General features: G+C 40.1%; 1 protein-coding gene across 1 annotated transcript in view; it reads left to right on the top strand.

The window, feature by feature from the left end:
- Positions 1–16,213, top strand: part of TIPARP (TCDD inducible poly(ADP-ribose) polymerase) — a 34,683-nt gene extending 18,470 nt beyond the window's left edge. The window contains exons 2-5 of the mRNA XM_049775228.1: positions 6,040–6,208; positions 7,741–7,901; positions 12,942–13,220; positions 14,659–16,213. Coding sequence (XP_049631185.1) covers positions 6,040–6,208; positions 7,741–7,901; positions 12,942–13,220; positions 14,659–15,106 — 1,057 coding nt within the window. The 3' untranslated portion in view covers positions 15,107–16,213. The remainder of the gene's footprint in view (positions 1–6,039; positions 6,209–7,740; positions 7,902–12,941; positions 13,221–14,658) is intronic.
- Positions 16,214–16,596: the final 383 nt, after the last annotated feature.

The raw sequence follows: 16,596 nt of genomic DNA, 5'->3' as shown, positions 1-16,596 counted from the left end.
AGAAAAATTCCTAAAATGAGTAATGAGTAATTCTTTTACCAGATCCCAATGTACAAGTTTTTATTATCTAACATTCCTAAAATTATTTATTTGACAGATCATGTTCTTTTTTTTTGGGGGGGGGTTGATACCTGGCAGAGATCAGGGCTTGGCTCTACATTCAGGGGTCACTCCTGGCAAAGTTTGGGATCCCATATGGGATATAGAGAGATGAACTCTGATTGACCTCATGCAAGGCAAGTACTTTACCTGCTATGCTATCTCCAGTTCCATGCCAGATTATGTTCTTTACTGATTTGTGTTGTTTAGTTGTTTCTTTAATAGCTTTTGTTTTCATTCCATACTCTCCCCCGCCCCTTTTAATCATAGTTTTTTAAAAACAAAACATAAAATTTTGGTATCTGAAATATATATGGAAGTGTTGACCATAGGATATATTTTCAGAACTAGTGTGTTGGTGTTTTATACATTAATTATAGATATGTTTGGAAATGTTGGCTTAATTGGCTGTCAAGAAATGTCTTGAGTAGGAGAATCATTGTTGTAAAGCATCTAAATTATGAGAATGGGTGACCTTTTTAGAATTTTAAATTAGTTTCTGTATCTGGATTCTTAAATTGGTATGTGGTGGTATGTTTGTTGGCAAAGCATGTGAAAACAGAATTGTTCTTATTTCAGTAGCTTAATTCCTTTTCCCATCATAGCAAAACTGATTTATTGTGATAGGATTATTCCCTAGGTAAACCCATACTGATGAATTTAGCCACATGATATGTAAGCAAAATGTAAATCTTCTGCTCAGTGGGCAACATCATAGGTATTTTTAGTTTTCTATAGGGGTGAGTTTAGGCCATAGGGTTTTTCTTCACCAAACCTTGGGCATCTGCTTTTACAATGCCGCCTCCAGTGGCTAGCTCTCCCTCTATTGCCACACATCTTGTAGTTATTACTTTGACCTTTGATAAGCTGCTCAATACTCTAAATTTCTACCCTTCTTTTTTTTTTTTTTTTCTTTTTTTTTTTTTTTTTGGTTTTTGAGTCAGACCCAGCAGTGCTCAGGGGTTACTCCTGGCTCTACACTCAGAAATTGCTCCTGGCAGGCTTGGAGATTATATGGGATGTCAGGATTTGAACCATCGCCCTTTTGCATGCAAGGCAAACACCCTACCTCCATGCTATCTCGCTGGCCCTAAATTTCTATCCTTATTTAAGTCTTTGAGCCCTTGGAATACTTGTTTGGTTCCTAGCTTGACATCTCTTGCTTTACCTTATAGTAGCCTGGTTTACATTTCCTCTGATGTACTCCTGTCTGCCAGTTTATTTCTCTACCTCTTCACACTGCTCCTGCTTACTCTAACCTCACCTTTCTTCCAGGAAGCAAAGTCTTTGAAGAATTCTTTCCTTTTTCTGACACACACAACTCTTCCGTTGTATTAAGTTCCTATTTAAGCTGCTACTAAAATTCTTTCCTCACAGAAAACTGAGTTACTTTTTCTGACCTTTATCTATCCCTGGATGCCAGGAACCACCTCCTCTCCCTCAATGCTTTTCATGCCTATTCCTAGTTCTTTCATTCCTGAAATATTCTTGCCACTCTTGGCAGATAGGCAGATGCTCTGACTATTTGGTTTTACATTTTCTTCCTTATTTTTTTCTTAAAGCCCCTGGCAGCCAAAGCTACATCTGTTGAATTCTTTGTGTGTTGCCTCATACAGCCCACCATCACCATTACCACACATAGAAAACTCATAACTGCTTTCTGGTAATAGGAAACAATGATTTCATAAAGGAAAGTGTGGATGTTGAACAGTTGATGATCCTTATTGCATGTGTTTATGCTGATGCAGACTGAGAAGAAAGAAAAACCTCCTGGCTTTGAATCTTTTAAGCATTCTCTGTTTAAGGGAGAGCAGGTGGTAAAATTAATCTTATAAAAAGATAATTTAATGTTTCAGATTTGTTGTTCTGTCTCTTTCAAGTCTATAAAAGCATATTGAAAATCAAATAGAGTTAAAATAGTACTTTGCTACATCAAACTAAAGAACAGTTGATTTTAGTAAATTAGGAATTGTCATAGAAATTTTATAATGCCCCAAGGACTGAAGTGTACAGAGAATGTAGCAGCAGAAGCTACAGTTTTAGATGTCTTTCTAATGCAAATCATTATGTACGAAGTCTTTTTTTAAATATATTTTTTATTTAAACACCATGGTTACAAGGTTGTTCACAAGATAGTCGCCCCCCCCCAGATAAAATTGTTCCTGATTGAGTTGCAGTCATACAATATATAATGCCACCAGTGTCAAGTTTCCCTCTCACCCTCCTTGATACCCTTTTCCCTCCCACCCATCCTACAGTCTTAAACAGAAATTGCTAGAGTAGTGTCCAGAATAAAATCTGACATTTTAACAGCAAAAAGCATAGATAGTTTGGTTGTATTATAATGCATGTAGTATAATTATTGTTGTTCTGATAATTTCTTTTTTGTTTGTTTGTTTGTTTGTTTTTGTTTTGTTTTTGGGTCATACCCAGCAGTGCTCAGGGGCTACTCCTGACTCTACGCTCAGAAATCTCCCGGCAGGCTGGGGATGTCGGGATTCGAACCACTGTCCTTCAGTATGCTAGGCAAAAGCCCTATCACTGTGCTATCTCTCCGGCCCCTGTTCTGAGAATTTCTTAGGGGCTGGAGAGATAGCATGGAGGTAAGGCGTTTGCCTTTCATTCAGAAGGTTGGTGGTTCAAATCCCGGCATCCCATACGGTCCCCTGAGCCTGCCAGGAGCGATTTCTGAGCATAGAGCCAGGAGTAACCCCTGAGCGCTGCCAGGTGTGACCCATAAACCAAAAAAAAATACACTGTGGGAGCCTGGGGAGATAGCACAGCAGTAGTGCGTTTGCCTTGCATGCAGCCAGCCCAGGACGGACTGTGGTTGGAATTTTGGCAATCCCATATGGCCCCCCTAGCCTGCCAGGAGTAAACCCCTGAGCGCAGCTGGACATGACCCAAAAGCTAAAACAAAAACAAAAAACACTGAGGATTTAACTGACAATTGGGAATGTTTGAAGGGAAATAATCTTGATAATCTTTTTTTTTTTTGGGGGCCACACCCATTTGACACTCAGGGGTTGGGGGGAGGGAACCATATGGGACGAACTGCAGTCGTCCTAAGCTAGCGCTTGCAAGGCAGAAACCTTACCTCTAGCGCCACCTTCCCGGTCCCTTAATCTTGATAATCTTACAGGGGAATAAAATCTGTTGAGAAATTAAAAATAGGGGTCGGAGAGATAGTACTGGGGTTAAAGCATCTATCTTCCATGATGCCAATCTCAGTTTGAACCATGGCAATGCATGTTGTCCTCCGAGCCACTTCCAGAAGTGATTTCTGATCATAGAACCAGAAGTCCTGAGCACTGACAACTCTCTACCACCAAAGAAACTAAGAAACTAAAAATTAGAGTAAGTGGAAGTAATTTAAAGCAATTTTATAAAAAAGTTTAATTTATGTATAGGACTTCCAGTTTTCAGTGTATGTTAAGGTGTGGGACTCCTTTCCTTTTCCTATTTTTTTGTTTTTCTGTTTTGAGCCATATCCAACAGTGCTCAGGGATCACTCCTAGCCATTATGGGTCAGGGTTGAACTGAGATTGGCAGCATGTAAGTAAGACAAGCATCTTAACTTCTGTGCTATCTCCCAGACCTCCTTTTTTAGAGAACTTCTAAGAAAAAAATGCTTTTTAGTAAAAATTTTAAATTTACCATATGACATAGCAATAACCAGATGTGATTTAAAGCTACATTTTACTATCTTATATTTCACAATTAAAATTGCATATTCTTAGAGCCAGAGCGGTGGCGCAAGTGGACCACTGCTCAATTCTCCTGGCATCCCATATAGTCCCCCAAGCCAGGGGCAATTTCTGAGCACATAGCCAGGAGTAACCCCTGAGCATCACCAGGTGTGGCCCCCAAAAAACAAAAAATAAAAAAATAAAATTGCATATTCTTTTTAAGACCACATTTTATTAGTGTCTTTTTAAGCAAGAAATGAGCCTTTAGAAAGATATTTAATATTTAAAAGATGATACTGCTGTAATATATGATGAGTTTTTTTTTAAATAGAATCTGATGCATAAACATTGAAGTGGAGGGTAGAAATAGATCCCCCCCCCCTTCACCTTTGCTAGGAGTGTTTATTGAGAAATGTTAATTGGGTGTTCATGGGAGAAAGAATAAACAGTGGTTTATAGGTTTGGAAGAGTAATGTTCGTGTATATCATATTTAAATGTCCATAGCTTAAGAAAGGAGGCTGCGATAATAAACTATTTAAATTTTTATAATCAAGGGGCCAGAGAGATAGCACAGCGGCGTTTGCCTTGCAGCCGATCCAGGACCTAAGGTGGTTGGTTCGAATCCCGGTGTCCCATATGGTCCCCGGTGCCTGCCAGGAGCTATTTCTGAGCCAGATAGCCAGGAGTAAACCCCTGAGCACTGCCGGGTGTGGCCCAAAAACCAAAATAAAATAAAATAAAAATAAATTTTTATAATCAAGTGTTTTCAAGCAATTGACCACAAATGCATTGTTCACTCAGAGAGCCTCTTCTCCCCCAAACCCAGTGATGCTCCCCTCAGAGTGCTTCCCCTCCCCCACCACCACACCCAGTGATGCTCAGGGGTTACTCCTGGCTATGCGCTCAGAAATCGCCCCTGGCTTGGGGACCATAAGAGGTCTGTCCTAGGCTAGCGTGCACAAGGCAGACATCATACTGCTTTCGCCACCGCTCTGGCCCCCCCTTAGTGTGCCTCTTAACAGGCTTGAAACAAGTATTGTAGCAATATTTAGAAAGGGTTGCATCACCAAACAAAAATGATTGGTCCAAATTAATACCTTTTAAACATTAGATGAAGTTCTTTCTCTAAAAAAGAAGCAAGTGTTTTAGTCGAATCTCTATAAATTATTAGTATAATGTGATTCATTATAGGTTTTTGTCCTCAGTAATACTGAGATGTTTTTAAAATGTTGATTGAGCATCGGCATACCAAATAACAATAACAACAGAAATATTTTCATACCTAAACTTGAAAATAAACTAAACAAATGTTCTCTTCATTTTTTGCCAATTTATTTTTCTACTGATAGGATGGGAGACAATATTGATGTTGGGTAGATTAGCAGTACTGGCCTCATCTGGGTACGCTCTGCCTTTTTTTGGTATTTTGTTAAAAATATTTTGTAGTTCTGTATTGATGTGGATAAACACAGAAAAAAAGGACAAGCTTTGAGAGAACTTTATTTTGTTCTCAGCCTGCTTCTTGACTTTCTTGACTTGTCTTTCCTGTCAGTTTTATTTTGAAGCTGCTGCTCAGATAGAGGCCAGGGTCAGTCAGTCTAATCCCACCAGGCTGGGGAAGGTAGGATTATGTGGACTGATTTAGGCCAGTGATATGTAGTATAGAATCAGTCCTTTCATAATTCTTTGGCCTTGAAATTTTGGTCATGGATGAAAAGTCACACATACTAACCATGGGGGCCACCAGAGAAATAGCACAGTGGTAGGGGGTTTGACTTTCATGCAGCTGATTCAAACAGATGGTGGTTCAAATCCTGGCATTCCATATGGTCCCCCTTGCCTGCCAGGAGTGACTTCTGAGCACTTCTGGGTGTGACCCAAAAACCAAAACCAACCAAACAAACAAAAAAACCAATCAGTAATGTTCTATTACTCCAAATAAGGCTGTTTTGAAAGTTATACCACAAGCTAAAGTAGATATTTGTATGATCTTTTGCTTTTGTTTTATTTTGGGGTTATATTTGGTATTACTCAGGGGTTACTCCTGGATCTGCACTCAGAAGTTATTCCCTTATGGGGACCACATGGGATGTTGGGAATCAAACCTTAGCCATGTACAAGGCAAAACACCTTAATTGCTGTACTATTTCTTTGGCCTTGATATTTATGTAGTCTTAGAAATATTTAGATATTTCTATTTTGCAAATATATTCATAGTAATGGTTTTCTTTTTTCTTGAATCTAATATAGGGTACAAGAATTTTGGGGAGACTTGAATGGAATGAATGTATATGATACAACAGAATTTGACCAACTACGAAGGTTGTCTACACCATCCTCTAGCAATGTCAACTCTATTCACCACACAGTCTGGAAATTCTTCTGTAGGGATCACTTTGGATGGAGAGAATATCCTGAGGTATATACAGGTTCTTTTAGCAAAAGTGCATTTTTTTTTTGTTTTATTTGGTTTTTTTTTTGGGGGGGGGGTCACACCTGGTGGCTGCTCAGGGTTTATTTACTCCTGGGTCTGCGCTCAGAAATCGCTCCTGGCAGGCACGGGGGACCATAAGGAATGCTGGGATTCGAACCACTGTCTGTCCTGGATATGTAGGGCATACGCCTTAATGCTGTGCTCTCTCTCCAATCCCAGCAAAAGTGCATTTAAATTTTTTGTCTTTCATTGTTCTTTTCCTTTCAATAATGACTTTCCCTTTCCACTAAAGACAGAGCTACAAATTAGATTATGGATGTACAATTGAGTCTTGTTAATAGAAGTTCACTCTTTTATTTTACTAAAAAGATAATTTTCCTATTAATCTGATCATAACTGAGAGGGATCAAATTCTCAGACTCTTCCACCTTCTCAATGGTTTTCATGAGATGATTAACCTTTGTGCAACTTCTGCTCCTGGTATTGAATCTTACTGCCCTTTGCACGTCAGGACTATAAGGACAGTTACGCTTAGGCCCCTGGAAAAAGTACTTAAACATGTTTATTGAGCTGTCTGTAGTCAGGCATTTAAAATTCTGCCATAGGTACATGTGCATCTTTAATCTAAAAAGGTAAAAATAGCTTATTAATTAACCATGGCCAGGTTTCTAAAATGATGATGGTTCACTTTACTCAATGAGAATTGAGTCAAATGTTAACACTCTGTTTCCAAAGAGCTTATTTCTTCGGCTTGATTAAACTCATTTTTAACACTACAATAACTAGAGTGGACCCATCTAATTTAAGTTTTAAGGCACTAGCAAAAGAAAATTATCTACTCTGATAATTGCTTTAAAAAGCAATACTGAATTTAAAACTCTGTTTAAGTAATCACTGTCATCCAAAGAGAGTAAGAGGTTGTTTTATTTTTTTTGGGGGGGGCCACACCGTGTGCCGCTCAGGGGTTACTCCTGGCTATGTGCTCAGAAGTTGCTCCTGGCTTCTTGGGGGACCATATGGGACACCGGGGGATCGAACCGCGGTCCGTCCTAGGCTAGCGCAGGCAAGGCAGGCACCTTACTTCCAGCGCCACCGCCCGGCCCCAAGAGGTTGTTTTAAATGTAGTCTCCCAATATCTGCATTACCCTGTTTGAGATTTCAGTATTTGGAACTTAATTTCTTTAATTCCTCTTCTGAACATCCCTTTAAGAAATACAAACAACTCTAGGATATTAAAGCCTTAAAATAGATTAGTTACCTACCTGCTGCCTCCTTTATCCCTTATTTAATAGGCAGAAGTCACATCACTCTGAATAGGGAACAGCTTTCTGCTCTGCACCTTTGCTTTCTTTACTCCTCATGCTGCCCTCCATCCCCAGTCCTATTATAAAGGAAATTAATGATTTATTAAAATTTTTTAACAGCAAGGTTATCTGCTTTTGCCTTAGTTACATTAGCACTTCATATTTTATACTGCTTATTTATGAACTTGTATTTTTTTTCTTTCCTACTCATAGTCTGTTATTCGACTAATTGAAGAAGCCAATTCTCGGGGTCTAAAAGAGGTTCGATTTATGATGTGGAACAACCACTACATTCTCCACAACTCATTCTTCAGGAGAGAAGTAAAAAGGAGGCCCCTCTTCCGTTCCTGCTTCATACTGCTTCCCTATTTACAGTGAGTGGATGGACAGAGTTGCATTTCTGTGAATGTACAACTGAGTTCCTAAGAGGAAAAGATTTTCATGTAGTAGCTTGATTTGGTTATTACAGAATTTACATTAGATATGAAATTCTGAATTGTTCTTGGATTTCTTCGAAATCTATAGAGTTCAGAAAAATCCAACACAGAGAGTCACTGTACTAGTGGACTTTTTGATCTGAGAAGTAGAGCTGAGTTCTGGCGTGAATGAGTTTGCATTTACCTCCTGTGGAAGTGTTTTGTGTTGAAAGCTTTCTCTGTTAGGGCTCTGCATCCCAATCCAGGCTGACTACCAGGGCTGGCTGGCATAGTCCAGTTCTTCGTCAGAATATTGGTGCAGGAAGAATTCTTCTTGAAAAATAATTTTGTATTCTCACTTGCTAGTTAAGGTCCATCTGTCTCTCAGTAATACTAACAGTGCCTGCCATTCTGTTAGGCTTAGACATCATTTTTCTGAATTGTAGGTGAGTTTTTTGGTTCTACTTTTCTAGGTACCATCACCTTCTCTTTCTAGATAGCCTATGGACATCTCTTTGTAGATGCCACACGGTCAGCCCTTAACTATTACCAGGGTTGTCTCTGAAAGAAATTTTTTTTTTTTTTTTTTGGTTTTTGGGCCACACCCGGTGGTGCTCAGGGGTTACTCCTGGCTATCTGCTCAGAAATAGCTCCTGGCAGGCACAGGGGGACCATATGGGACACCAGGATTTGAATCAACCACCTTTGGTCCTGGATTGGCTGTTTGCAAGGCAGACGCCGCTGTGCTATCTCTCCGGGCCCTGAAAGAAATTCTAATATACTCTACATATGTGCCCTAGTTAGAGTTAGAATTTTTTTGTGTGTGTTTTTGTTTTTAGGCCATACTTGTTGATGCTCAGCGGTTACTTCTGGCTGGTTGACTTGGGGGAAGGAACCATGTAGTATGCCATGAATTGAACCTGGGTTGATTCTGTGGAAGACAAGATCTTCCACAGAAGCTACTACCTGGCCCTGTTAGACCTTGAATTTTTTTTAATTAATTTTTTTGTGTGTGTCTGTTTTGGTTTTTGGGTCACACTTGGCAGTGCTCAGGGGTTATTCCTGGCTCTATGCTCAGAAATTGCTCCTGGCAGACTCGGGGGACCATACGGGATGCCGGAATTCAAACCACCATCCTTCTACATTTAAGGCAAACACCCTACTTTCATGCTTCTCTCTGGCCCATAAAATTAATTTTTGAATTGAATTATAGTGTGATACACAGTTACAAAGTTATTGATTATTGAGTTTCAGTCATACAATGTTCTAGCACCCATTTCTTCACTAGTGTAATTTTCCATCCCCAATGTCTCCAGTTTCCTTCCCTCTTCTCCAACTCTAGCAGAAATTTTCCTCTTCCTCTCCCTTTTTCCCTCTCCCTCTACTTATCTCTCCCTCCCCCCTTCTCTTTCTCCCCTCCCCTTCCTTTTTAAGGCACTGTGGTTAAAATATTGTTACTGAAGGGGTATTAGGTCATTTTACCTCCTTTTAGCATCCAGATCTAGTCCAGAGTGAATCATTTCCAATTATCTTTTTTTTTGGGCCACACCCGTTTGACGCTCAGGGGTTACTCCTGGCTATGCGCTCAGAAATCACCCCTGGCTTGGTGGGACCATATGGGACGCCGGGGGATCAAACCGCTGCCCGTCCTACACTAGCGCTTGCAAGGCAGACACCTTACCTCTAGCGCCACCTTCCCGGCCCCCAATTATCATTTTCATAGTCTCTTCTCTTCCCTAATTGCACTTTCCTTCTCTTTGTGACAAGCTTCCTACCATGAACTAGTTATTACTCCTGGCCCTTGTATCTGTAGAGCTTTAATTTTTACAGGAGAATTAGTTAACTTGGTTTCATGGCCTTGGGAGGGCTAGAGTTGACCTCTTCTTACCAGTTATTTATTCCAACCCCAAGATCTTTATGACAGAACTTAACAGTTATCATTCTTAGATTGCAAAGGCTATGTGAAAACATAATGTAAACACATAAAACCCCTGTAATGCTTAGTGACCAAAAGCAATTTATAATAAAGTCAGTCTTAGGAATTTGAATTGTCTTAGGGTAAATGTGCTTTCTTCATAGTCCAAGTGTGAATATGTTTATCTTGTACATATTTTTCATTAGGCTCTTAAAGAAAAATGCCAATTTTGTGATTTTACTAGCACAGCTGGAGAGAGTCATCGGCCAGTAGTCAGGGACAGATTGTCCTCCAAGTGAGATGTAGAACTAATTAGTGGGCCAGCAGCTAGGCATGCTGAGCCAATCAAGGAGCTGGAGTCTCTGGGAGAGGAAGAATAAATACTCAAGTGAGTGAACTGAGCTACAGGATGGTGATGATGAATCTGTTTCTTTCCTAAAACAAATAAACCTTTGTAAAATTGGCCCGTTTTTTAAAACTGTAAAAATATTGATGTCACAAATATGGCTTCACTTTTTATCACACAGATTTCAAGAGAACAAAGAAAATTCCTCTGTTCTCTCTTCCTTTTTTTTTGTCTCAAAACATCCTGCTTTAGTCTTGTGTGAAGCAGTGATAATCAGGTGTCAAATACAAGGTTAGAATATCAAAGCATTTGTGCAGACTCTTCCAAAACTGCCAGGCAGTAGTAAGTCCAGCAAGAGGTTCCTGGGAAGAACTACCCTCTGGGCTGGCTCCTCTAGAGCAGATGGTAAAAGAACTTGGTTTTCAGAGAAACTGTTGTCTTGTTAGCAGGGAGGAAGATTTTGTTTTCAATGTCCATAAGTGCAGAGGGTCATAGACAAAGGTCAGAGAAAGGCCCCAAATAACATAGAGAGAGGTTAACGAAGAGAACATCGAACTAGGGGTTGGAGAGAAGTTCATGAATTTACTACAAATTTGAATCCTTTTGTTTTATTTATTTTCCATGGCTGGGATCAAACCCAAGACCTCATGCAAAGCATGATGCAGGTAACATTATTAGTGGAATAACAAACAAGAGACTGACAAAAACTCACTATTCTCAAAAAATAAAGATGTGTTCATAATTGCATGTTTTTTATAGTGTGTATTAGTCTTATCAGACAGATCAGCATTTTTATTTGTGCCTAGTTAAGGTTTTGGCTTGTTAAAAGAAAGCTTGTGTGGTGGGAAGTGTGCCCTGGTGAAGGGATGGTTGTTGGAACTTTGTATAACTGAAACCCAGTCATTTACAAGTTAGTAACTGTATATCTTCTGGTATTCAATTTTTTTTTAAAGAAAGTAAACCAAAAATTGGAAAGAAAGCATGTGTGGGTAGGAATAAAATTTGCAGCTGTATGAATCCACAGCAGCCACCTGTATAAAATTGAGGTTTATACCTTTGACTTTTATCTTCAAGCAGATCTGAGTCTGGCAGCTTCCATCATGCTGGAAAGAGAAAGTGGGGGGATGTGCTGGAAGCTTGGTGTCCTAGCTTTCAGCTTTCTTAGAAATGGTGATGTCAAAAAGAAAGGCACAGGGTCCCTTCTGCTGCCACCGCCAGACTTTCAATTTGGCTGCCACTCCCTAAAGCTTAGTTAAGTCATATGCTTGGGAAAATGTTAACCCTTCTTCCCACCTGGAAGCTTCTTGAAGTAACTTCAACCCGGTGGTGTTGACTTGCCGCTTTGCAGAGCAAGGAAAGAGAATGAGCACAGCTATTGGGACAAGGTGGAGTCGGAAGAGTTCTGTTTCCTATTTCTCCTCCAGAAGAGTGAGGATGACATCTTAGTTATTTCTAGACCTTTCAGAATCTGAAGCAGTGAGGTCCCTTTGGGGATATGTGTTAATGAACAAAATTTGTAGAGAAATCTCTGAGCTACATGAAAATGCTCCAGAAGACAAAAAATATTCCTTCTGCCAGGAAGGCTGGAAAAACCAATACTTGAAAATCTGCCCTTGAATTTAAAAGTGCCTGGGGGTTTTCCTAAGCTCTGAATCCACCAAGAATTCTCTTGTCTGAGAGGTCCTGGGAAGCACAGCTCCCTGAAGTGGGGCATTGTGCAGTGAGACTCCCTAAGTTTAGGTGTGTCTACTTCCTTAAATGGCAGTTAACTGCCGTGGTGGTGTGGTTCACTGGCACTCAGGTAGAATGTCCATCTCTCTCACTCTCATGGCCTCTAAACACACACATGTACATATGCATTATGAAGTCTATAAAAATGAATGAGTGTGAGCTTAGAAATTGCCTGGGTAGGCCTGGATCTAGCCAGAGTCTCCGAGCTTTGCTAGTAGTTCTAGCAGTTTTTTTGCTTGAAGAGTGCAGATAACCAAGCTGTAGTACAGGGGGATATGCCTAGGGATACTCAATTAGTGTATGTAAAGTGCTGTGTGTATTTCTTTTTTGATCCACACTCAGTAGTGCTCATTGCTGGTTTTTTTTTTGCTCTGCCCTTGGGAGCTTTTCCCAGTGTTCAAGGGAACATGGTGTTGAACCATGTGGCTTAGGGGATCATGTGATCCCATGTAGGGATCAAACTAGGACCTCCCGCACACAGTGTGACCTGAATTTAAAGGCTCAGCTTGTATTAAGGCTGACAAATGTGTTCTTATGCCTGGAGATTAGCATAATTAGCTCCATCTCAATCACACCTAAAGCTTGTAAAATATGAATATTAATGGTTTTGTGATGATAGGTGATACTGAAAAATAACCAAATATCAGCTTTCAATGTCTACTCCTTAATTTGTATAGGTAGTGTTTGTTCTAAGAGTTATAGAGAGAGAGTGTGTGTGTGTGTGTGTGTAAATCTGAGTGTGTATGTATGTATTTATGTTTGGGGGCCATACCCAACAGTGCTCAGGGATTACTCCTTCTTTGCTCTCAGGCATCATTACTGGCAGGACTCAGGGGACCATATGGAATACTGGGGATTGAAGCTAGGTCAGCCATGTGTAAGGCAGGTGCCCATGACCACTGTACTTTATGCATATCCTAGCAGAATAACCACTGCTACCGCATACTCTCTATGAGGTAGGACTTAGTCTGGGTGTTTCAGCTGACCCTTCTTCTTTCCCTTCCAGGACACTTGGCGGTATTCCCACACAGGCTCCTCCACCTCTTGAAGCAACTTCCTCCTCACAAATCATCTGCCCAGATGGGGTCACCTCAGCAAACTTTTACCCTGAAACCTGGGTTTATATGCATCCTTCTCAGGACTTCATCCAAGTGCCTGTTTCTGCAGAGGACAAAAGTTACCGAATTATATATAATCTTTTTCATAAGACTGTGCCTGAGTTCAAATATCGAATTTTGCAAATACTGCGAGTTCAAAACCAGTTTCTTTGGGAGAAATATAAAAGGTGAGTTTATCATTTGAAAAGATAACAAGAACTTGTTTTTTTTCTTTTTTTGCACTTTTTTCATTTAGGTATACTGTATTAGCTTCAAATATGCAATATAATGATTTAATATTTGTATAATTATGAGGTGATTTTATTAAAGCACGTCCATCACCACACAGTTGTTTTCTTCTTGTGATGAGAACCTTTAAGACCCACAACTCTCTTTGGGGATGTAGCTTCATGGTAAAATACATGCCTTGTATGTGTGAGGCCTTGGCTTTGTACATGTATGTTTGTATATGTGAGATAGATTCTCTTAGAACTCCCAGATATGCTTCATATCACTCTTAGTGCTCATTGTCATGCTATGGGCAACTTCCCCATGACCTGCTTGCTTTATAATGGAAAAATTAAGAAAATAACTCTTCATAAAAAGAATAGTTTTAATAATAAAAAGTAAAAAAAGAATAGTTTTTCTATTGAGATTGATTAGAACCTAATATATTTTTATTTTGCCATACACTAATTTGCTAACAATTTTCTTTAACAGATCTGTAAGTAGGTTTCTACTTTTTTTTGTGGGGGAGCACACATGGTGAAGCTCAGGGGTTACTCCTGGCTATGCGCTCAGAAATCGCTCCTGGCTTGAGGGACCATATAGGACTCTGGGGGATCAAACTGGTCCATCCTAGGTTAGCATGTGCAAGGCAAACACCCTACTGCTTGTGCCACTGCCTTGGCCCCAGGATTTTACTTTTTTTTTTTTTATTTGGGGGGTGGTTTGGGCCACACCCGGTGATGCTCAGGGGTTACTCCTGGCTATGCTCTCAGGAGTCACTCCTGGCTTGGGAGACCATATGGGACGCCAAGGGATCGAACCGCAGTCTGTCCTAGGCTAGCGTTGGCAAGGCAGACAAGACACCTTACCTCTGTCGCCACTGCGCTGGCCCCAGATTTTACTTTTTAAAGTAAACTGAATGATAAAAGATTGGCAGCTTGCCACAGGTAATGCAGTTACTAAGACTTGGTCCTGGGTTATTAGGCCCCTGGAATCTATCACCAGGGGCCTTGCTCTTCATCTCTGGACTATTGCTTCTCAGTGCACAGACAAATATCCATAGTAACCAAGGACTATGGTGGTGCTTGAGGAGTTTCAGAATTAGGAGGCATTTTGGTAGGTGGAATTGCTCAAACCATCTGAAAAAGATGTGAGCCTTTGATTTGAAGAATAGAAAGAAAATTAGTAGAGAAAAAAGGAAAGGAAGTTTGTCTACTAAGGGAGGGAAAAAGATAAGTTTAAATTTGTAATTTGTCTGATATTCTGTTACATTTTACTTTTGGTAGTTTGAACATTTTCTCCACCTTGAAACAACAGGAATATTTGATGATACAGATTTATTTAACAAATGCATCCTAGCCTACTCCTTCTGAATTTCTTATTTATTTTTTGCATTAGGAAAAAGGAATATATGAACAGGAAAATGCTTGGCCGTGACAGAATAATAAACGAGAGACATTTATTTCATGGAACGTCCCAGGATGTAGTGGATGGCATCTGCAAGCACAACTTTGATCCTCGAGTCTGTGGGAAGCATGCCACAATGTTTGGACAAGGCAGTTACTTTGCCAAAAAGGCAAGCTACTCTCATAACTTTTCCAAGAAGTCCTCCAAAGGAGTGCACTTCATGTTTCTGGCCAAAGTGCTGACAGGCAGGTACACCATGGGAAGCCATGGTATGAGAAGACCCCCACCTGTCAACCCTGGCAGCGTCACCAGTGATCTATATGACTCTTGTGTGGATAATTTCTTTGAGCCTCAGATTTTTGTCATTTTTAATGATGACCAGAGTTACCCTTACTTTGTGATCCAGTATGAAGAAGTTAGTAGCACTGTTTCAGTCTGAAGGATCCCTGTACTGTGGAGAATGAACTCCACTGAATATTTGTGGAGGTTGGATGAGTGAGAAAGAGCTGGGATCAGCACTGGACATGAGGAGGGCACTTTTTTTAAGCTCTAGGAAAGTGAAAAAAAATTTTTTTAAAGAAAAGCCTTTTAAAATGACCACTCTTTAATGATTTACTAATTGTTGTTAGTGTTCTAGGTGTGGAAAAGACTGCAGATCCTATACTCCTTTCAGTCACACTTGTACATGTAGGCATCAGTGTTAGTTGCAGCATTTTAAAAACAAACTCAACAGCCTAACTAAAAGTGGCTTGAGCCTGATAGGAGCTCGGCCATCTAAGAATGAGGGGAGAGCGAGAATTCTTTCTGTACCCTCTGTACCCTGAGAAAACTGACCTGAGCCAGTGCTGCCATTTGACTGCCTACAGGAAGCTCCTGTGTTGTGGCATAGCTAAGACTGTAGCATTCAGCAGGTGAAAGAAGCTTCTGTGGCAGCAGTATTGAAATGTGCCTCCCTCTAGAAAGGGTAGGTGATCTAGCTGTGCTGCTGAATTGGCCTGTGAATTCAGGGTTCTCTTTGAAGGAAGGTTTTTTTTGTTTTATTTTATTTTTTTTAAGCATTTGAAACATTTTTGTCACCAGCAAAGGTCATACTAAGTATATGAAGTGTCATGTTATTAAACTTCAGCTTTAGAGGGCTGTCTCCTTCATTACCATCCATCCCAATTTGAAAGAGTTGAATGGCAAATTTGGGGAAAGCCAGTTCTAAGGATTAGCAGTTCTAAGTTTCGGGGGCAGAAGACTCACATATAACTCACTGATGTAGCTCATTACTGATGTGCTTCACACAGAGCAGACACTGGATAGCACTGTTGACTTGGAAACACTGTTAATGGTGGTACCCCTACCCCTCTGTTCGCATCACCAATGCAGGTTCCTCCTGCTCACTCTGTCTTACACTACTTATCAGAAATGCAGGCCTCAGTCCAGAGATGGGGAGCTAGGGACACTTTGCTTTTAGGAATTGTCCTGGATTTATGGAAGTAGAAGTTATGAAAGGATTGATCATTGAATTCCTTCAGAAACTAAGCTCTTGTAGTATGTTTGTCTCTGTCGCTTACTGCAAGATCTGTCTACGCTGATGTCTCAGTGAGTCAGTCTGTTGAACCACTTACCAGGGCTTCCACACATTATTTATTCTATCCAAGTTGGTCTTGTTTGCTGCCATTGGCATGAGACAGCCAACTGACTGTTTCAGTGGGTCTCTGATTTAGTTATACTGTGTAAACCAGTGATTCCCAGTCTTTTCAAGTTAAAACATTTACAGTTGCTTATTTGACTTCATGAAACGTGAGTTTTTTTCCTTCCTAAAGGAAAAAAAGCTTTATGACATATTTATTTTTTTAATAAAACTAAGCAAAAATAAAAGTTCTGTAATTCTTTCACATGTTTTGGTGTTTTGGCTTTATCTAAGATAACTGAATTTCACAG

The sequence above is a fragment of the Suncus etruscus genome, chromosome 6, assembly GCF_024139225.1.
Source record: "Suncus etruscus isolate mSunEtr1 chromosome 6, mSunEtr1.pri.cur, whole genome shotgun sequence".
Lineage (NCBI taxonomy): Eukaryota > Metazoa > Chordata > Mammalia > Eulipotyphla > Soricidae > Suncus > Suncus etruscus.
Note: the sequence above shows the minus strand (reverse complement) of the source record. Positions and strands in the feature narration are given on the sequence as shown.